Raw genomic sequence first — 23,780 nt, forward strand, 5'->3', positions numbered from 1 at the left:
ACTTGTTTTTTTAAAAAAATTCCTCACCAATCATAATCAAGAGCAGCAACTTTTCGGTCTCCTTCACTAACTAATTCACTCCATTTAAACTCACGGTTGCCAGATATCACTAGAAAAGTCAAAATCAGTTGCCATTTTTGAATCATTCCCCCCAAAACACACTATTTATCAGCAGACATGGAACACTGTACTGGGGAGACCCATCTAAAACTGATAAACAAACAAAAATATAACTACTAAAATGTAAAGACAGAAAATGTGCTTAGTTATAAATAAATCACTTAATATAAAAAATATATAATTTCATAAAATATAAATAAAATGAGAAATGAAATAATGTTTAATTACTATGGCTTGCATTTAATATCAATTTGACATTAAGCTTAGTTCGCTATTTCCTTAGAAAGTTATTAGCCTTTTTCCTAATATGGATCATTTTTGTGTTAGTCTACTCTTAAAAACAATAAAGAATCCTAATTTAGATATTTAAAAAGAAATATTTTATTTTTTATTGATCAATTAACCAACAATATCTCATTGCTATTATTTTAACTCAGTTAACAGTGACCACGAGCAGAGAGCTTAAATTTAACTGTTTATGACCTCCTGATTAAAGTTTAAACAAAAAAAGATTGGTATCTGGATCGTATCGTCTGTAAAAATCCTGATCGGAGCGTGAGTAATGAACACCATTAAACTAAAGCGCTGTGCATCTGACGGGTAAATGAACTCACCCAATCACATCCTATATGAGATTATTCAGATATATACACAATATACGGAGAGTGGTTCGAGAACTGAGTCCAGCCCAGAACCATGACAGTGGAAAATGTCTAATAGTGTAGCTTTAAATATATTTAAGAGGAGTAGACTTCAAAGACTGAAAATTGATTTTTATTGTATTTGTTTACAAGGTGGAACAGGTTAAAGGTTGTTTTTTTGCATAGTCTGTAAAATGAACTGAAAATATTAAATTTAGTTTATCAGAAGGTAAATGAATGTGTCATGGTTCACGTTATGTTCCTAAATTCTGTCATAATTGACCAGCTCAAGTTTTCTCATGCCTACTTGTGTGTTATATTGTGGTATGAGAAAATTTAATAAATGTGAAAATGCAATAAAAATATGTTGTCACTAAAATCAATTAATAATCGTGATAAATAATCGAGATCTCAATATTGATCAAAATAATCGGGATTATCATTTTGGCCATAATTTACTTTTTCCATGTGACTGATCTGGGTGTTTTTTAGGTGAAAAAAATGAAATTTTGAAAGTTAAATCTGTCAATTTTATGTTTCATTTGAAAGAGTGCATCACCTTTATTAATAGGCACTGTTTCAAAGAGGATCAAATGTTTGCTTGTCCAAATATCTAAAACAAAAAAGAAAAACAAAATTTGCATTGGGTGTACTTATTTTTTCACATGACTGTATGTTTATAGGAGTCAGGAATCAGCCCAAGAAGACTTTTCATTGATGTAACCCCCTCCCCCCTCATTTGTAGCCTATTTTGATTAATTCCACAATTGGGTTTAGACATCTGTAATACTCGTTATGTGACCTCTAATCTGCTTTGTACCTCAAGCAGATTTTTTGTTCTATATTTTAATCTTGAATGAACATGACTGTGGATTATGTGCTTCTCTGGCTGTCCTGTTCTTAGCATCTGATTTCACCTGAATGACAGTTCGAGAACAATCTGTCAGGACACTGCGGATTCTGATTCTGCCTTAGATACTGTTGAATTGTAACAGACATTACAATTCAAGATAGAATGAGTAGTGACACCTGCCATCAATTTCCTTGCCTGTTTTCATGCTTTTTGCATTCACAGCACAAAATATATTTGCTGTTTTCCTTTCACGACTTGTTTTCTAACAAAAAAGATCCCAACAGCATTCTTTTGTACTGCCTTGGTCCTGGATAGAAACTCTATTTCTGATACTGATTTATACAGCTTTATAGAGGTCATATCAGTTAGAAACTACGTTGCAGAATTATTTAAGAATTATTTTATAACTAAACAAAAAAAGTTACTCAAACTTTCACATATCTGGGAAAGGTGAGGTTTATAGGGAAGGAAACAATAGCCATCATTATGTTGATTCTCTAAAAGGTTTCTCTGAAGACAAACATTTCAGAACGATAAAACGACAAGGCGCTGGGTGATCATGTTGCTTGCTTGAGCTGCATTTATTACCAGATGAAATCTACTAAACCTTGACTAAGACTGGTTGTTACCAAAGTTATTAGAGTCATGTGCTGCCAGCTGCTGGTGAAATACTTGTTCCTTCCAACAAATACTCACAGTAGTGACTAACAATGAACATTAATGTAAAAAAATATAACTGTACAAATGATAAAATCAAGATCAAATTGCTTATCAAACTGACTGCTAGATTCTGTACAAATGAATCAATCCAGTGCTTAGTGAAGTTAAAAAGTTCAAACAATTTATTGAGTTGTCTTGTAAGACAAATGAAATAATATGGCCCCTTGCAAGAAAACCGCAGAGGTAACAACATAATCAAAACTATCAGGTTAAAATATTGATATTTGAGAGGAAAAAAAATATTATAAATGTTTCACCCTGTAATGGCCTGTTACAATTACATTTGCTTTAAGACAAAACTGTGCCAATAACATAGTTAGTTGAAGCAGTTTATGTAGCCCAGGTTTTGATTGTCATAAAAATGTACATTAGAAAATCATCCTAAAATTCACATATACCTGGGCCATCTGTACACCTTGCTCCTCAGCCATAATTAATGCTATATACTCCATATGTAATACAATATCTTTAATTACCTCTTCAGGACTCAAATGATCAGGATGGTCAAGAAGTGATGGTCAAAAAGTCCATGGGAGTATAATTATGCGGAACCTACCTTAGAAGTATAAAAAATATAATTTGGTTCACCAAAAAGTTCATAGAACACTAAGAAACAAACCTTACCTTCATACATAAGAGAAGCAACATACAACCATAAAGAGAAAAGACTTGAATACACTGATCTAATCTAATAAACTGATTGTCAACAATAAATGTTTGATTCATATAGTAAACAAAAAAAAATTCAAGCACAGTTCTTGATTTACAAACAATGTAAAAGGAAGCACCTTATAATTTATTTGTTTCAAGTTTACCGATTTGGTCTGGAGAGATGGACATGGTCTCTCTGTTCCCTGTGTGTGGAGGTTCAGTAGATCGGAGATCTGAAGCTGCATGATTCTGAGTGTTGGCAGATCTGGTGGAGGTGCCAGGCTCATAGATGCAAGTGTCAGTGCCAATGCATGATGCTAAGGGCTGGAGCTCAGGTTCACAGCAGTGGTAAAGCTGCGCTTTGGTAGACAGGTGGGTAGAGAAAGGGCATTCTGCCAGAGAGGTATACTTGGCAAACACCTGTAGCTGCTCAGGCTGCAGTTTGGCCTCAGCACACAGCCTGTCATACAGAACTGAGTAATTCTCCCATATCTTCAGCCTCATCTGGTCCAGTTGCAGCTTCTCAGTCTTCAGCTTGTCTTTCTCACACCGCTGTGGAACAGAAAAAAGCAAGCAAGTGTCAAACCCATGCATTCCAATGAATATCTAACTGAACATAAGAAAGAAAAAGATCACAGGACATAAGTCCTATTCAATTGTTTTGATAATTTTGCCAGAAAAAATGCTAATCTTTGTGTTTCCTTCAGCTGCTGTTTTTGTGAAAATATAAATATTCTATTATTTTATTAGAATATTTAATACTCTGAAAAGCTTTCTTCAAGGTGATGTATACAAATGAGAATACAGTCCAAATATGTTTACTACAATACCTAACTGTAAACCAAAGTAGTATCCCACCATAGGTACATACTATATAGCAAACAATGTTAACTAGGATGATAAAGCTGTTCAGTTAGTATGGCACTCCGTGTACAAGTAATAACAAAGCTTTCATTTCTACCATGACAAATGGTCACTAGTCTGGTTATGATGGCTGTGGCAAAGGAGGCATGTTTAAGCACCAGCTGTAACAGAAGGGAGGAGTCACAGAGAACGAGCAGGTAATGACTGAGTACCTACACCAGTGTATGATTTACAATAAACTATTTGTGTTTCCTCTCTCTGCATCTCTCTGCAGATAAAGAGCAGGACCATGGAGATTGGAACAAATCCTATGGAATTTGACAATGGCCTGAGCTATGAGAATGAAATGTTGTGTGTGTGCTGTATATTTAAATTTTGAGAAGTGATTTATATTTGCAAGAATGTTCCTAAAAAACACTCTAGAAAAAAAAATAGAAGAAACAAAAATGTGTCATTTTTCCTCTTTCTGCCTACCATACTCTTACAGAGATGCAAAAAAAAAAACCTAAAGGACAGATTAATCTCAAGCCACTTGACTTGACTTGACTCAGGTGATTAAATCTCTCAGCTCCATCAAGCCTAACACCAGGCCCTGCTCAACCTGTGGGCCAAACATCACTAACACTTTAAGGCACAGTCTGAGGAACAAGTCTCTGGAGCTTGCTGCCTGGAGCCTAATGGACTGTCTCTGCTGTTTGGGGAAGCCGAGCTAATGGCAGATACCAGCCCAGAACCAGCTGGAGTACAACCAACTGATTCAGGCCATCAGGCTGTGTCCCTGAACAACATAATCAGATGTTCTGTGTCTGACTTTCAGCAAGATTGGCCACCTGTTCACCTACAGTATGTGCAACAGCTTTGGGACGCATGTTCACACGCTCTCCCATCCCTACTGCCCAGAAATGAGATCCCCTCTGTGTCCCCACCTCGTATATCAACTTTATATTGTCTATCCCCACCATCCCTTTTTTTCCTCTCTGGGTAAGGCCCGTGCAGGTGAGCTAGTGCTTTGAGGAGCCAAGGCATTTCCAGGACCAGTGTCTCAACACGACCACAAAAAAAAACATAATTTGAAGGTAGTGACTATTCCATCCACTAATCCTGGACACAAATAGGTCAAATTTCCAAGAGCTGTCAAATGCTTGTGGATGGGATCTGCATTAGCAAATCAAGGTGTGGGAATATGGCTGTCAACAGCAGCTCTAAGTCAGGGAGAACGAGGGGGTGGGAAGGTAAACACTTCCCAACCTTCCCTGTGAATTTCCTTCATGGGCAGTCAGGAGACAAGGCTCATGCCTTTGACCATGGTTAGTTGGGGAGTCATTATTCAGTGATTAATGATAGTTTATATTGACATATGCAGGATAGAGGTGTGGGCAAGAAGTATTTTTCAACCAGACTCCTGCCTGTACCCAAAGGAATTTTGACCAATGATGCCTGATTTCCTGCAGAAAGTTTGACCAATCTCACCCATGCTTGTTTTTTTTTTTTTTTGTTTTTTTTTAATCTGCCTGGCACATAAGAAAGTCTTCAGTGAAGCAGAAAGTTAATAATGTGGCTGAAGGTCAATTAGCAGGAGTATAAGAAGTGTTTGTGCGATAGGTTCTAATTCATTTTTATAAATCACACCCAATTAAAAGTGAAAGTATCAAGGCAAAAATGTACTTAAGTAAAAGTTAAAAGAGTATTAAACATAAAAAGTAAAGGTTTTCAACAGATGAAATTAAGTGTTTTTATGTGTTTTTGTGTAAAAACCTTTGTAAATTTACTTGTGTAAATCCTGTTACTAATCTAAAACTGCTGTAAACAACTATGCCATATTGCCTGAAAATATCATTCAATCTCTGTAAGTTCACTGGTCATATACATGACCATGCAGTTTACTAATGAATCAGAAGATTATATATATATATATATATATATATATATATATATATATATATATATATATATATATATATATATATATATATATATATATATATATCATACTGATAACAAATATTTACAATTACCTAGAATTTGCCTTGCATTACTGGTAAATAATAATAATAATAATAATAATAATAATGATAATAACAATTATAGAAGAAGAATAAGATAATGTTAGCAAATTAGCAAAATTTACCTCAGCATGCTTTTTCAAACTAGATGGAGTTCATGACTTCTACGAAGGGAAGAAAATTTACATCATTTAATTTGAGTCTTTGCTTACGCTATTATATTGAAACATTATACTGAGGTAGGGTTGGGCCGCTCATCCTCAAGTTTGACACTGCAGTCCAGCAGCTTATCCATCTTCAAATGCACACAGATAGCTTTAACTACATTGTGAAGGTTACTGTAGATGATGAATTGGTATGATTCTTGATCGTTTTCTCTCTATTGATTTAACTTCATTGAATGCTTTAAAGTGAAATTTAAATAAAATGAGAGGAAGCCCAGCCAATTGACATATGGTATATAGTCATTAGTTAGATGAGAGAAGAAGAGACCTTTGTGATCTGTAATGAGTATTCCGAAGGTATAAATAAAAATATAAGAAGTAAAAAGTGTGTTTTGTTTATTAGAAATGTAATACTCAATTACAATTACTCACATACAAGTATTCAATTTTAACAATAAATACCCCGCAAAATAATACTCAAGTATAGTAACAAAGTACAATTATTCAGGTAATTGCTAACCACTTAATTCAGATTCTTTTAATAGCAGTGCATGTGTGCCCACCACACAACCCTCTGAACAATGAACACATTTAGGAATACAAAAGTAACAAACATGACTAATTAATGATTCATATATTAATTAGATTACACATGAACAGATTAATAAACTAATCTATTCTACAATATTTGGAAAATAATAGCCTTGTAGACCTTTGCTCAGAGATTAGCTTTCACTACAGTGAGTGTTTAACTGAACCCTATTACACAGCGAGACACATTCATTCAACTTATTGTATTTAATGTAAATATAATTCAAATTATATATTTTATAATTATTATAAATTAACACTAACTGTTGAATAAATAAAGCTCCACCGATTATTCTTACTGATGACTGGTAGACACTTGAGGACCGACAACTGGGTCTGTGAATATAGAAAAGTGTTTAAGCATGCCATACCCCACCTTGCTTTTTTAATGTCAAACCCCTCACTTGGTCGCTACTAGGAATGCAGCGATAATAATACTGGTATTGGGTATCAACCGGATACTGAGTTCATTTACTCATGCTCGTATTCATGAAAGATGCCCCAATACCAACATCCAATATCAGGTGATACTGTGTGACCTAAGGCTAGCATATGAACAGATGACGTGAAATGGCAGGAATCATGATGTTTTTCCCAAATAATGATCAATTCAAAGCAGACTGCAAAATGTGTTCTAGGAAATTATCAAGAGGAGGAACTACAGCAACTTCCAATAATACAAGTATCCTGATAAAGCATCATAAACATAAAAGTCAACATGAGATCATTACTAGCAGCACAAAGCAGCATTGATGCAGGCTAGGCAAGAATGTCTACAGTGATAGGTGAGTGATGTTGTTGTTTGTTGTTATTGACAATCAGCCTACTATCAGACAGTGAAAGCAATATATTCCATAAAATGACTGTATATATGGGTGGCTGTCATAACAGGGGTGAAAAGGTGTGGCCAAAATGTCTCTGAGGCCCTTTAGTGGCTGGCTGGAGTTCAATTTTTAACCTTTGTATTTTAAGTTGCATATATACAAATTATGTTAGGGAATCGTGTTCTGTAGTTTTTTATAAGTTCAGTTGCCCTTGATGTCTCCCCTAGTATTTTTTCCATATACTAATTGTGTTTTATAGGATTTACTTAAATAATAATAATAATAATAGTAATAATAATAATAATAATAATAATAATAATAATAAAAGGGCATGGTTGATGAGGTCATTGGCAGTTTTGTACATGACAGTAGCTTCATGAATGTGCAAGTTGGAAAATACTTTCCAACATGCACCTGAAACCCTTGACAGTTCAGTCGTCTTTTTTTGCTGTAAACTGTTCTAACAGAATCACAGCAGGGAGTTGGTTTTTTTTTTTGCAGTTTTTCCAGTATGTTACTTATTTTGATGTCTATTCTACCTAATATTATAACTAGTATAGTGTACTGATATTATAACTAGTAAACCAATATGAGTAAAGGAAGTGATGGCATAAACCAAAGCAACTACACTAGATACATTTTTATAAGAATTTACTGTTGACTATATGACTTTAGTGAACACTTGAAGTAGACTGGTAAGGTTACCCAGGCACTACTTTAAAAAAAAAAAAAAAATGTAATAAAAAAATGTTTAAAAAAAATTACCAACAGAGCATAAATGCATAAATGAGCAGAGCATAAAAGAGTAAGTTATCCTTACTTTTTACCACTATTTACCACTATATTCACATCAGTATGTCAGCTAACCAGCAAATGGTACTAGCGCTGTGACAACTAATCGATAAAATGGCCCTCCTGGATGGGGGGGGTGGACATATTTTATGTATGAAGTTTATGGGAGTGGAGCTTGCTGTGGCAGCCCTCGAGGGGGCTGAATGCACTCATTGTGAATGCTTCATAATGAAGCACCTCTGCACCCGGCTCAGGCTTCAAAACCTCAGGACCCTGGGGGTCTGGAGAGGGAACCAGAGACGAGCACTGCTCTATCTCTCGCTCTTTCCTCCGGATCTCACTCTCTGCTTCCGGGTTTTGGAGTTCACAAAGCAACTTTTCCTTCTGGTATGGAGAGTCAACCCACCCTCTCCGACTCCAAGGAGCCAGAAGGCAGAGCCAGTGAGAATAACAGCGCTCCCACACACCACTGAAAAATTCCCCTTTTTCCCCTGGAAGTGCAACATAAAGTTTCAGATTCTGGGGAAAGCTGTGTTTATAACTCCATGACTTCGGATTGTTCGGCCATCGCAGAGGATAAACAGTACGGTTATTTTGTTATGCCGAAGGTGGATTAGGCACTTGTGAGCTAGCTCTCTCCATCGAATGCAGCAAAATCAGGGGGGCCAGCTTTGACATCCAAGCCATGTAAGACCACCTCGGCAGTGATTGTCAAAACCATGCAGCAAAGGGTCTTGCTTGTGGGTCTTTGCATACAATAGCAGTGTTGCAGGCCTACCAGGCAAACCTGCTTAACTGTGAGGGAGGCACAGAAGAGAGTGTGGCGGCCCACCTCCCCCAGCAGAAAGCCAGGGGGACTGGGTGGACACAGTCGCAGCCTGCTAGTAGGCCTGATTTTAAAATGATAATCAGTACCAAAAAGGCAAAAATAAGCTGTCCTGAGAGGCCACGGAGGTATCATGAGATGAGAGGTTGTTAGGGCAGTTAGCCCCGAGTATTACTGTAGGGCTCCCCTAGTCAAGATAATCCCAAGTTTTCAGTTTTCTAGGGTCAACAAGTCAGAGACCATGTAACAGCGTGGAAACTACTGCCAAATGTATTTCCATGGGTTCTGTCGTCCATAGAAAAGGGCACCGGGTCAAGTTCACAGTTCGACCCTTTGTTTCAGAGGTGTGCTCGCCACAGTAGTCAGCACAAAGCAGAGCCTGATGTTAGCCTAGGAAGCAGATTACTCTTGGACAAAGGGGTCATAGACAGGGAGGTTTTTATAGCCATTATTTACTGGTCCACAGAAAAGACAGGAGTATGCGTCCAATTTTAGATCTGTATCATCTGAAACATACTGTTCGGACATACAGGTTCAGGATGTTGATGCTCATCATTCCACAGATTCAGTTCGAGGATTGGTTTGTGATGACAGATCTAAAAAAGACGCATAGTCCATTGCCCAGTCACAGGAAGTTCCTGAGGTTCGCGGTTGGAGGCAATGCACATCAATATAGGTTCTTCCTTTCGCGAGATTTATCCCCTTGCACCTTCACGAAGTGCATGGATGCTGTGCTGGCGCCTTTGCGACTCCAGGGTGACACACACATCTGTGTGCTAAACTACCTGGAGGACTGATTAATTCTAGCATGGTCCAGGAAGTTGGCGATTCAACATTGAGATGTTGTTCTAGAGAACCAGTGTAAAGCGCTTTGGAACCGCTAAAGTTAAATAAGCACTATATAAGTGCAGACCCAAGCGGCCCTCATCAAGTGTGGCATATAAATTGCTTATAAGTGTGGGCCGTACTCCTAGCACTGAGAGATCACCATGTGTTAGTTATGGCAGACAGTACAGAGGTAGTCTCATATATCAATCACCAGAGAGGGTTACGTTCATGCCCCCTGTTCAGACAGGCTCAATTACCGATGTAGCCTTTAAGAATGTGTGTTTTTTCACGTGGTTTCACGTGATACGTCAAGTGTGAGTATGCAGCAACCTACAGGCATGCTTCTTAGAATATAAATTCATTTGTTGTGCTTCACACAATAACCATCAGGTGGCGCATGGAACAACATACTGTAGCTAAACACATAGCACAAAAAAAAAAGTGAAAATAGTAATGTGTGGTCGGTTAGATTTTAGAAAAAATATTATGTATGGTTTACATATGGTTTAATATTACAGTTATTATGGTTTAATATATGGTTGCATATGGTTTAATATTAGAGGATATTATGGGTTAATATGCTAAACCTAATTTTTAAAAAATTCTAATTACAAGATTCATTTAATGAACATTTTTTCAGTGTATAAAGTCAATTTGTGTGTGCATGTGTAAATATGAATGTCCTTCCTCAAATTAGTGTTGAATGAATTCCATTTTCTCTTTTCTTGCCAATGGAAATTTTTGTACTTTTCTTAGATTTAAAGTTTCACTAGTGAAAAAATTAACACAGTCCACACACTGAAAAAAAGCTCATTTAATTTATTTCATTCAAATACGTACATCAGCTCCACGTGATTGAATTGAGTTACATTAACATAATTTTACATTAACATGATTTGATCATATATATTCAATGCCCTGAGTAAAATGAAACTCTGAGGATTGAACCCATGTTGCTGGTGTTCTCCAACAACCACATTACCACTACGTTATTCTACCACCCACACACCCACACACACTTTAACCATGTTAATTTAAATACTATAGTTATAGTACCTATACTGTTTGAATCGATCAAAATTAAACCAAATATTCAAATATTGTGTATTAAAAATTTGCCAACATTTATCAAATGTGTTGTTACAGATGCAGGTTGTAATATCGCATTTATGTTGTGTATGAATCTGATTAATCTCTTACAGGATGCGTTTGGGTGAGTTGACTAACCGCTAGCAAAGTGCTTTAGTTTAATGGTCAGTGTTTCCCACAGATTGAGAATTTACTTGTGGTGGTGGTTGGCACGGCTTATGATGGTTGGCGCGGCGTGTGATGGTGCAGGTTCAGTAATAAACAAGTCAAACAAAGACTTGACTAGCAAGCCATGTTTGTTCAAATGAAACATGACTGCCCCCTACTGGTCTTTTCCTTTGACATGAATTTTCACCTGTAATTTTTCTCTGGCAGAGGGGAAGTTGTGTCAGTATGCAATGTACAATCTGGGCAGACATCCTGTCGATGCAGGGGCTGAGGCCCGGGAGGTGTGCATAGTGGGAGAGTTCATATGGCGGAGGTTAGGGCTGGACACCATGGTACACACGTGGCCAAGGTCATGTTTGTACACCTTTCCCCCCCGACTGCTCTGCTCCCACAGGCTCTAGCGAGAGTTTGCCAAGATTGTGCTACATCTGCTGCTAGCAGCACCTGATTGGCCAGCTCAAATATTGTTCTCGGAGATGATATCTCTGCTGGACGGCACTCCCTGGGAGATTCTCATTTGCATGAATCTATTATCTCAATCCAGAGGGTTGATTTATCATTCTCAGCTGGAACTATGGAAACTGTGGGTCTGGCCCCTGTGGGGTACCAACTTTAAGATTCCAGCCTCTCAACCGAGGATGCAGAGACCATGGTAAACACTAGTGCGCCATCCGCAAGAAAACTATGCATTCAAGAGGCAACTTTTTTTATTGTGGTATGAGGAATGTCAGTGAGACCCAGTAAACTGCACAATAGCTACATGCCTGGAATTCTTACAATAAAGTTTCTCAGCAGGGTTGGCTACTTCTACAATAAGGGTCTACATAGCTACCATTTCAGCCAGCCACACCCCTATTGATGGAGCCTCTGTGGGGCAACATCCTCTAACTTCGAGGTTTATGCGTGGTGTCAGATGACTGAGGCCCATCTGCAGACCATGCATACCTTCCTGGGACCTTCTGTGGTCCTGGAAATTCAGTCAGGCACCGCATTTGAACCCTTAGAGTCAGCTTCAGAGCCTAAAGGTGGTTCTTTTGGCTGGCCCCGACATCTCTTTTGCCCCTTCCTGCCTTGACTTTGCCCCTGGATTAGCCAAGGCCTCCCTATATCCTAGGCTAGATTATATCCTATGCACCTATGTCTGCTGCTCTGCTAGTAGTGTTGCAGGCTTTCTGCCCTCCTGTGTTCCTTACACCGGAATGAGGAATACTGCACCTACTGTGTCCAGTGAGGGCTCTGTGTACTTCCACCACTCTGGCCAGGGGTATAAGGCGAAGCAGTTGCTGGTCTGCTTTGTAGTGACAGTAGAGGTGATGCTGTGTCAAAGCAGCACATCTCTATTTGGATAGTGGAAGTAATCTCTATTGCTTATGAGGCGCGCGGTCTCGCTAAGCCTCTGGGCATAGGGGCTCATTCCACTGGGGGGTTGCCTGGGCAAAAGGCGTTATCTAAGGGGTACCCTTACAGGATGTGTGTGCTGTGGCAAGGTGGTCTATGCTGCACACATTCATTCAGTATTACAGGTTGGTCAAGGATCTTGCAGTGACCCTCAGGTCAAGACCGTTTTTGGACAGGCCATACCCTCAGTATGATGGAGTGTGTATACTCATTCCCACGGCGTGAAGCTCAAGCAACGTTAAGTTCCCTTTGAAAGGGAACATCTGGGTCATGCATGTTACCCTGTTCCGTGAGAAGGGAACGAGATGTTGGGTAGCTTTGTCATACAGGGGTATGGCTATAAAATTACGTCTGATGACGTGGTTTACAGGCACCGTACATGTGATGTTTCTGGAGCTTTTAGTGTTAAAAAAAAAAAAAAAAAAAAAAAAAGCGCCTGAATTTGCACAATGAGTTCTTTTGTTTTAGGCATTAAAACACAAAAACATATTTAGTGTCTTTTGCTTACGTGTTTATTTACAGTACTTGTAAAGAAGTATTTTTACATTGTACTCGTATTTTCTTTCCCATGCCAACACTGTCCCCTAGTGGTTGGGAGCATTTCCGTTGTGTTGCGGCTTGATTCCGTTGTATTGCGGCTTGATTCCGTTGTATTGTTAACTTATGTTTGCTTTTTAAATTTCATTGTGTTGTGCACTACAGGTCCACCGTAATTACCTGTGTTTAGAAGGAAAGAATCAACACATCAGTCACTTACCAGTCTTTCAATTTCACACTCCAGGTTGTGGATGCACTCGAGTTTCCTCTTGCGGCAGTGACGAGCAGCAATACGGTTTTTGCTGCGGCGCCGTACATCATGCACAAAATCGAGCTGTTCACGTGTCAGCCGCTGCGTCTTCAACATCTGCTGGAAGTCATTGCGGCTCAGCGATACGATGCCCTCCACAGAAAATGGCAGCTGCATCTGTGCAAGAAGCTGGAAATTTCAGTCAACCTGTTTTGCATTCTTGAAGTAATGAATTCAAAGTTTTGTCGAACAGGAAGTCAGACATTTTGATTTTATAAAATTCCTTTCCTTTTGTGAAAAATTGTCAATTCATGACAAAATCTGGATCACAACATTGTGAGACTAACAAACAACTTGTTTCTCAGATTTTTGATAAATAATAGTGGTACAGTTTGTCCACAACATGCAAATAAACTTTATGACAAGGTCACCAAAAAGGAAGTAAGGTCACATCTCAGAAATGCTATTATTTTGACACCAAACTTGGCATATACAGACAGGTCCATAAATATTTGGACATTGACAAGGTTATTGTAATTACTGTTATTGTAGCTGTCTACCACAGTATATTGGACTTGAACTTCAATAATGAATATAAACTAATAAGTGCAGACTTTCAGCTTTAATATGAGCATATTCATACCCAAATCATGTGAAAGGTGTAGGAATTACAGCACTTTTTATATATGGCCCCCACCTTTTTATGGGAGCAAAAGCAACTGGGCAAATGAACAATCATAAATTAAATTGCCATTTTTAATATTTGGTTGCAAATCCTTTGCAGCTGTCCTCAGTTCCTGCTTGTTCCAGGGGCATTTTGCCTTCAGCAAGTGAAATGCATGCTCAATTTGATTCAGGTCAGGTGATTGACTTGGCCATTGCAGAACATTGCTTTTCTTTGCCTTTAAAAAAAGTCTTGGGTTGGTTTTAAAATGTGCTTCAGGTCATTGTCCATTTAAGTCTTCCTGATTTGAACCTTAACAATGGTTTACATCTTGTGGTAAACCATATGTGTTTACTCTAGTGAAGGCTTTTTTTTATTATTATTGCTGACTTTGACACAGATACACCTACCTCCTGGAGGTTGATCTTGTTCTGGCCAACTTTTGTGAAAGGTTTTTTTCTTCACCAGGGAAAGAATTCTTCTATCATCAATCACAGATGTTTTCCATGGTCTCCTGGGCCTTTTGGTGCTCCAAAATTTATAGAGTGATGCTGGAATACACTCAAATTAAAGCCGAAAGCTTGTTGTATTGAAATTTAAATCAAATTTAATATATGTCCCTGCAAATAAGAGCTGATGGCCCCAGTGGCTTCTGCTCTTCCTGTGTCGTGGGGTGGGAGCGAGAAAGTGCTTGACCCCTTAACTGCTGTTGGCTATATTGTTTCATTGTTTTTTTACTATCTTAAAACAACAGTAATATAATTTTGTTAATATGTGCCAAAAGTAAACATTGTATTATTGTACCTAAAGCTTGTGAAAGATTTGTACAATGAGTTGTTTATTACACTGGGTCTTTCCCTGAATTATAAGTACAATATCCACTTTATCATCTAAGTTTCTAGCCTCACAGCACTGAAAAATTATGACAGTGCAATCGTAAACTATTAACAAAACCTGGCCTGGCTATCATTAATTCTTTGCATTGTTTGTTTACAATAAATTTGTTTTGCTTGTATTTCCTCATTTGTGAGTCACTTTGTATAAAATTATCTGCTAAATGAATAAATGTAAATGTACATATAAAACTGTAACTGGTTTATTATAGTGTGTGCCTGTGTCTGCCCAACATGAGGCCTTTTTTTTTGTGATCTAGTGGACTTTTGCCTTTTCAATAAAGCTGGTTATGGGTCAGCAATCATGCAACATAAGAACACTACCAACATTTTATAGGCCCTCAACAAGCACAGTTATTGCACCACAAGTGCTGTTATTGCACAATTGGTCATTAGACTTCTATAGCATGGACTATTGGAAAACATCCGAGTTCTTTAGAATAGGTTTTTATAACTTTAAAATTAAAAAACCCTATAAACAATTTAGAGGCATTTAAAGGTACATTTAATTTCAATGCATATACCAATTATATATTTTAAAAACAGTCATTTGCCAAGCAGTGGACCTGGAATTGTTTCTTCACTTCATTCCTCAAGTGCCTTGCAAAAAGTGTGCTTTATAAAATAATTAATGTAAAACTTTTCAATAAATATTCACCCCTGTTGCTGTAAAAACCCTGAATCTGTTCTGGTGCAACCTGTCCCCACCAGAAGTCACATAATTAGCTGATTGGAGTCCACCTGTGTGGAATTACAGTGTAATATGATCAGAACATATATACACCTGTTCCTGGGAGACCGAGAGAGAACCGATGCAAACAGCATGAAGGTGACAGAGCTATCAAAAGAGTTTAGTAAAGTACCAATCAATGTTTGGTTATAAAAAATAATCCCAAAATTTCAACAACCTGCAAAGCACCATTAAATCCATATAGAAATTTACAGAATATGGCACAACTGTGGAACTGCCTAGAGGAAGCCACAAGTGGAAATCCAACAATGCTCATCACCCTGAACACCAGCCACACACTGAAGAGTGGAAGGTGAAGGTGGAAGTATGGAAGGTGGAAGTATTGTCATGTTGTGCTTTGCAGGGATAAACTAGATCATTTTTTATATATCTTACTTATGCATCAACAAATTATTTTTGTTTTATTTGTGTCATAAATATAAAGGCAATAAAAAATGTTTTTGCACCTTCAAATACTGGACATATTGTGTAAATCAAATGTTAAAAGTTAAGTCCATTTCAATTCCAGGTTGTAACACTACAAAATGTGGAAAGGTTCAAGGGGGGTGAATACTTATGCGAAATATCCACTGTATATTAAAATTTTTCTAGCCTGGAAATTTGTTCTATCCCTAGCCATAAAACAGCTGCCCTGCTATTCCCCTTTTTCCTTAGCCCCTTAAAGTTCTGGTTGTAAATGATTAAAATTGCAATTATTTGACCAATTTCTAAGGAATAATATGTTTTATTTATTAAATTCTTACATAACTGCATCAGGCAGTGGTAGCTACTAGGGATGCACCGAAATGAAAATTCTTGGCCGAAGCCGACGAGAATGAAAAACTTGCCCGAAGGCCAAATACCGAACACATTTTTTCCATTTATTTTGGCCTTTTTTTCACCATTGCATAAATTAAATAGTCAAAATGTGCCTTTTACTATTTTGTCTTGCTTTTCAAAGAAAAAAAATCAATTACAAAAATTATAATTTCAAAATATTTATTTAACATTGAACATTTTTTTTCATTCCAGCAGGCATAGGCTACCAACAAGGCACAATATAACTTTAAATAAATAAATTATTACAATAAAAATATTTTTATGTGGTCATCTTTGAGCCCCCCTTGAATAGCCTATGTTAGGCCTATAACTGACTGCTGAAAGAATGTAACACTCTGTAGCCTACAACAAAAAAGTGCATAAAAAGTGCATTGATAAGAGTGCAAAAAATGGTTCCATTCGGTTATATATACGGCTGATTATATTGGGGATATATACCACTCGTTTCCCTATACACTTCGCAGAGTATTATAGTAGATATAGTATAGTTAGATACATTGTTAATGTTATGTTCCTTGATAGATTTAGTTAGTTTAAACTATAGATTAGTTCATTTAGTCCCCGCTGGTTTTCCGCTCCCAGTCCATAGTACTTTGTACTCATGTTTCTTGTTTTGTTTTGTGACCCTGTTTTCTGTGATCGCGACATTGATTCCTGCTTTGCCCCGTTCATGCCTGTTTGCCGATCGTCCGACCTATTGTATGTCTTGACTACGTTTTTTTTTATTACGATTTGGATTTGTCTGCCTGCCCTTAAATAAATACATCTTTACCTGCTTCCGTACTCTACTCCCTTATGTCTCGCGACGTGACAGAATACTCCGGAACAGAAACAAAACAAACGCACTTGTCCACAGTAAACAATGTCATGGTTGTCAACATCCGAAGAGCATGCACTTGCTGAGCACTCGTGCACGTAGATCGTGTATGCGCGCACCCCCTCATCTCTCCGAGCGCGCTGCCAGAAATGGAGGTCGTGACATTCGCACATCTCACTCTGGTTGCTAGGCTATTTGGTCGCGTCATCAAACACGTCATTGTTCGGTCAAATTTATTCGGCCTTTTCACTGAACATTCGGTGCATCCCTAGTAGCTACATTTTCCTAGTGGAGGTTTGTTAAAGACAGCTCATCTGCATTTTGAATTACTGCTGTAACTTTAAAACATATTAAAGAGCACAGAATGTGTTCTCCCAAAGTTAAAAAGAAACCAGTAATATTAACAGTTTGTTAAAAAATTAGCAGGTCAAATGATAGCAACTCATAAGCCACTTTATAAAGTCTTAAAGGAATAGTTTACCCAAAAATGAAAATTGTCGTCAATTACATTCAACACAAACAAAGACATTTTTAATGAAACCCGGGAGATTTCTGTCCCTCCGTTTACAGTCCAGTAACCAAAACTTTAAAGCTCCAAAAAGTTCCGAAAGGCATCGTAATGTTATCGAGTAATCCATGTGACTCCAGTGGTTTAATCCCAATTTTATGAAGCAATACAATGTGCGCAAAAAAACTAAAACATTCTGCTCTTGCGAGAACATCTGGACCCGGAAGCACTGCACTGTTTAAAGCAGAGGAAAAGGTATACTGTACACAAACTGAGTCACATAGAACAATCTTTGTAACAAACATGTTTGCAGATTTCGACATAAAGGACTTTTTATGTCTGCTTCACTCTCGCGTCAACACAACACGCATGCATCGTGGTTCTCTCGTGAATGCGAGTCAGAGATCTGTGTAGAAGTGAAGATATTTTGTGAATAAAGAAAGTTTTTTTTGCACACAAAAAGCATTTGTATCACTTCATAAAATTGGGATTAAACCACTGTAGTCACATGGATTACTTTTATAGTGCCTTTATGAACTTTTTAGAGCTTTAAAGTTTTGGTTACTGGACTGTAAATGGAAGGACAGAAATCTTCCAGGTTTCAATAAAAATGTCTTCATTGGTGTTCCGAAGACGAATTAAGGTCTTATGGGTTTGGAACGACATGAGGGTGAGTAATTGATGACAGAATTTTCCTTTTAGGGTGAACTTTCGCTTCAAAGATGATAAAGATGCTCTATGCGTTATGTGTTACTGGCAAGTTTTGTGTGAGACAGCAGCTGTAGCCATGATGCACTTGCTCAGTATTTAATTTCATACATTTAGTCACCAAGTGTTTAGTGATTAGGAATTTAATGTTTTGCAGTGTCCCTTCTCAATACATGCAGGCAATTGGGTCATTTTAAAATTCACTTACAGTTTAGCTTTCCAATGATTTTTCTTGCCCTTTTCTTCTGTAGGCTCGCTGCACTTCAGGTTTGTGCATGAGGTCATATGGTACAACATCTATTGTCATTGATCATAACGAATAAGGGGTGCTGTTTTATGCAATTGTTACCCAAATGTAAATGCTACAGAATCAACGCTGTTTTGAATCAAATTCCATTGCAAACCAGATCAAGATCACGATTTTTTATACAACTTTTTTGCAGCCCTACATTTGAGTGCTAATATGTCAAGGTATCAGAAATCAAAAAGACGCTTACCAGACTTGCTTGCTCACTGGTGCAGGACTCACTGTCCCCCTCAGTATCAAAGCTGTCAGAGTCCTCTCCTGAATGAATGGAGGAAATGTAGGAACACTCCTCTGAGCGGGATGTCACCTCACTGCATCGCACCTGAGCATTCACTGCACCCAAATCCCTGAGAAAGGGACACTCTAGCTGTTTTAGCCATTGTAGCTCTGAGCTTTTCATTACCATGCCTTGGCCATGTGCTGAAGCAGGCTCTGAGCCACGAGAACTGCAAATGTCGGACCAGGTGCTGAGTTGGTTGGCCACCTCCATCTCCACACTGCTCCTTTGCTCGTTTCTTGGGTTCAGACAAACAGTTCCAGTTCTACAATCTGATACTGTGCAGTCTTTTCCCATGACACGCACAGAAGAATGTTCAACCACTTCACCAGCTGATGGAGGAGGAGGAGGAAGAAGGAAAGAACCTCCTTGGCTACAGGATGCAGTCTTTGGACACATCTGTGGAGATGTCTTGCCTGAGCAATGACTTGGAGGTGTTTCAACTGGAGATTGCTTTGCTAATGTGCAGCAAATGGACATAGTATCCTCCTCAGTGATTCCTGTTGAGGTTTTGACAGACACAGTATCTGCAGACTCACATGTTTCAAAGCTGGAGCAAGGCAGGCAGTTTAGAGAGCAGGTACTCTCAGTGTTCTCTGGTTCTGTGTCTGTGTAAGACTGGCCTTTCCCACAAGCGAGCTGAAACTTGCGGTATTTTGGACAAAGTGAGGAGTAGTCTGACTCTGCTTCTGTATCTGGCTCAGTTTCTACTTGACATGGGCTACAGCTTCTTGCTGCATTTTCACTGAGATTTGAGGAGATGTTTGGCTCCTGTTTCTTCAAGGGCTGACTTGCTGATGATACATCACCAGTATCATTAGCACCATCATTGTTAAAGCTTGATTCAACCTTGGCTTTCCAGCATTTGGTCTTGCAGCATTGATTCCTCTGGACCTTCGATGAACCTTTGCTGCTGTCAAAGAATTTGGGCAAGATGAAGTCAAAGCAGGCTTTGTCCAAGTTTTTGAAGCCCAGAACAGTCGCACAGTTATGGATCTCCAACACATTCTCTTTGGTGAAGAGCAGTTTTGAGGTGTATGCAAACTGCAGCAAGGGTTCAAATCCTTCAGTCGATACCTTGGAAAACAAAACCACTTTAAGCATTGGAATCAAATCACTTCATTTTTTAAAGGACATTTTTTTGAGAAATACTATTCAAAAGGGTAAGCAATGATGTATTTGTTGTATATAGCTGAATGTGTAATAAAGTAAAGAGCAGTCAGTGTTACAGGGCATTAGATAGTACAGTATGCACTTACTTCCTCAGGCAAATTGATGATGAGTCCCTGGCCTGTGTGGTTGGTCATGCGGGCGCTGAAGTATTCACTGCAGGAGGCAAGAACCGAGCGATGAGCCCTGAAACTGCGGTTCTCTACCACCACCGTCACATCACACAGGAGGTCCTTCTGCCTCTGCTCATCCAGACAGCGTAGTACATGCGTACTGTGCACAGACGACTGGAACGTGAACTCTGAAGTCTTGCAGCTCGACATTGTCATGCTAAATTACACCTACATCATAGTGAAAGAGGAAATTCTGCACATGAGAAGAAGAAAAAAAACGTGAAAGTGTTGATTTTGTCACTTAATCATAACTGAGGCCGACAGATATTTGCGGCTGCTCATTATCTCACTGACAGGATTTACAACAGATGGACTTTGATACATACTACGTCTTGACAAATAAACTGTAGTCAGAGAGCTACGCTCTGGGCTGTTAACACTTTTTCCTCCTTGCTTCTGAAGGAACAAAGAGGAAAAAGTGTTAACGTGGGCCAAGGCAGACTTCCGGTCCAAAACTAATTCCACCGACAAGCTGCATGGACCCAATTAAAATCACGGATTTATTTTATTAACATTAATAAATCTATTCACTCTTTTCAAATTGGCAAGTGTGTATTTGTTTATTGGAGCTATTAAGAGCGTTTCATTCTGTTTCACCCACAGTGCTACAAATGAGCTAGATTTAAAACTGTAATTTATTAAACAGCTGTTTTCTTAGTTTTAATAAAACTGTAGTTGAAGCGATGCTTGTTTTCATTTAATAAACTTCAGCTTGAGAAATGAACAACTTCTAACCAACACATTAGTGTGACCAACACAGTCTTCAAGCCATTCAATTCAAGTGACCAGTCAATTGTGCTTTTACAAATCAACAACTGTAACTATACCAACTATAATACAGTAGTCACCACAATCATCACGTCTTTAAAAAATAAATAAACAAACAAACAAACAAACAAACAAACAAACAAACAATGACAGAAGCATAGCTCTTGATACGTACACATGTAAGATAAGAGAACAATCCTGCAGGGAGCGACCGAGTTCCTGAGACATAAACACCGTCAGGGTATAAACAACTAACGCCTCAATGAAAGAAACCTGGGATCTCCTATCATTGTTTAATATATATTTTTTTTTAAAAAAATTAATACACGGATACAAACTAATTACAAAGACAGTGTGACTGCTGCCATGTTCGTGTCCTTGCCGGTCGTTATCAGAGGTAAAGTAAAGAGAGAAGTGGGGTCAGGCGAGTCTGTGCTGGGGCTGTTGCTGACTCACGGCGCTGCTGATAAAGGATGAGGCAGCACATTTCTCCGCCTCTCCCTTCACATATTCCAGTCACTTTCTGAGGAAACTCTACAACACCGCACGTCAGCGGACACACCAACCTACTTCCCTAAAAGCCCTGGAGAGGTTCAGTTCTGCCCAAGTTTAAGGAGGAAAAAAACGGGGGAAAGTCATAAAGAAAAATGTCAGGAGAAAAAAGGACGCGAGTGAAACCGTTTTGATTTAAAACAGTGGTGTTGTTGGTTACTAAGAAATCCTGACATATTCTATATAAACACACACGTGTTCACCCCATTTAACTTCAGTCCAAACTGTAGTAAACACCCAGTCTGAAAAACTTTGACAGCATATGTTAGGTAGGAAAGCTGTTTTTTTTCTCTCGTGTTTCCCGTTCTTACTGTAACGAGTAAATCCTTCACCGATATAAACATTCGTCCAAGATAAAAGTTAATACTCACCTACCATGTCACTCGAGTAAAACTCGAGACGTTTCGATTTGTCAACAATACACGTAACTTAAAAAAAAAAAAACCTCCGATCGTAGCAAACAAGGAGGAGCTTGTGTTTCCGTCATGTGACCAAAGCCAAGACTTGTTATCATCCAGCCCACTGAAACACGGAGGCTCATTCCCAATACCTTTATACTCCCTGTATAGACGCCCTAGATACAGTACAAAATGTCGACTTTCACACCCTATGTAGTTCACCAATAGCTATTCATTGGGATTCAGCCACGGTCAGTGTTTCAGTCACTCCCTCGTAATACCACTTCCAACAGCGGTATTTTTGCTCTAGGGTCTGTAACGGGCGGTGGAAACGTGTAAATGTCTGATAGCGACTTGATTTAGCAAAACCTCGCGCATAAGACAGTAAAAAGCACTTAAAATCCCTCATCGGTCGAGTCCTGAAATGTGACTACTTAATTCAGTTAAAACTACTTAGCCTAAAAGAACAAGCTTCTGCGGCTTATTAATAAATAAAGTAACAAATAGGTCAAATTTGGCCGCATCAGCATAAAAAAGGGCGATGGCATACAACAAATTCCTGAGAGTTAATGACTGTAAATCACAGGTGTACATTAATGTGCTCCTTCTTATCGCTTTTATAGTAACAACTCATTCACAGGGCCTTGATGCTTCACAATAATGGATTAAAATTATGTTGTTATTAAACAATTAAAAAACATACCGTTGTTGCTATACCACAGCATGGAGGAATTCTCAAATCTAATTTGTACATTATTTTCATATAACAGTCCGGTTTGGACATTAGTTCCAGCTGTAACATGAATGAGAGAAAGAGTACTGCATACTACATTCTACCACTACATTATCAAAATATCACTGTTTCCTGTTGAATTTGACAAAAGGAGATGCTTCGTGGGCGATTAAAAAAAAAAAATCTGAAACTACAATATCTCTTAGTCCTCATCCACAAGTTTGTTGACATGTGACCAACGCAAACAAATGTAGGCCTTCCCCAAATTGCTGCCACAAAGTTGGAAGCACACAATCATCTTTGTATGCTGGAGCACTCCAAGTTCCTTTCCCTGGAAATAAAGGGCCCAAACATGTTCCAACATGACAATGCCCCTGTGCACAAAGCAAACGTTGGAGTGGAATAACTTGAGTGGCCTTCACAGAGCCCTGACCTCAAACACACTGAGCATCTTTGGGATGATGGAGGCCCCCCAGGCGTCCTCACCCAACATCAGTGCCTAGCCTCACTAATGCTCTTGTGGCTGAATGGTCAAATCCCAGCCACGCTCCAAAATCTAGTGGAAAGCCTGTTGGAAATTATGTAGGAAATTTATGTAGAAATTTAGAGTAATAAAATATAAAAAATTTAAACTTCATCTGACATGTAAAAGTTGAACAGGTTTGTGCAGTCTATGTGTCTGTGTAGGTCAATATGAGTACATTCAAGGGGGCAAAAGAGCAGTGGGGCCCCAGGCACAGGCAGAGTATGTATATGCGCACACACACACACACACACACACACGCACACACACCCACACACATCACATTCGTACCCAGGTGCGATTTAACTTAGCCAATCCACCTACTGGCATGATTTTAAGCGGTGGGAGATGTGAAATTCCATACAGACAATAACTTGGTTTCAATATCGAACTAGAAAAA

The 23,780-nt window shown here is 38.5% G+C and overlaps 1 protein-coding gene across 8 annotated transcripts; it reads right to left on the reverse strand.

Annotated features, from left to right (window-relative positions):
- Nucleotides 1-2,433: 2,433 nt before the first annotated feature.
- Nucleotides 2,434-22,225, reverse strand: bach1b (BTB and CNC homology 1, basic leucine zipper transcription factor 1 b). Of its 8 annotated transcripts, none has more exons than XM_017489810.3 (5): nt 22,098-22,224; nt 20,323-20,599; nt 18,977-20,140; nt 13,290-13,496; nt 2,434-3,537 (listed from the first exon to the last, which is right to left on the reverse strand). In XM_017489810.3, the coding sequence occupies exons 2-5, from the start codon at nt 20,560-20,562 to the stop codon at nt 3,124-3,126; spliced, it is 2,025 nt and encodes a 674-aa protein (XP_017345299.1). In that variant the 5' UTR covers nt 20,563-20,599; nt 22,098-22,224; the 3' UTR covers nt 2,434-3,123. The 8 variants fall into 8 exon arrangements, with proteins under 8 accessions (XP_017345299.1, XP_017345292.1, XP_017345296.1 ...); XM_017489803.3 differs by having other exon boundaries at nt 13,290-13,508; XM_017489807.3 differs by having other exon boundaries at nt 13,290-13,508; nt 20,323-20,574; nt 22,102-22,208.
- Nucleotides 22,226-23,780: the final 1,555 nt, after the last annotated feature.

This window comes from Ictalurus punctatus, chromosome 16, assembly GCF_001660625.3.
Source record: "Ictalurus punctatus breed USDA103 chromosome 16, Coco_2.0, whole genome shotgun sequence".
Lineage (NCBI taxonomy): Eukaryota > Metazoa > Chordata > Actinopteri > Siluriformes > Ictaluridae > Ictalurus > Ictalurus punctatus.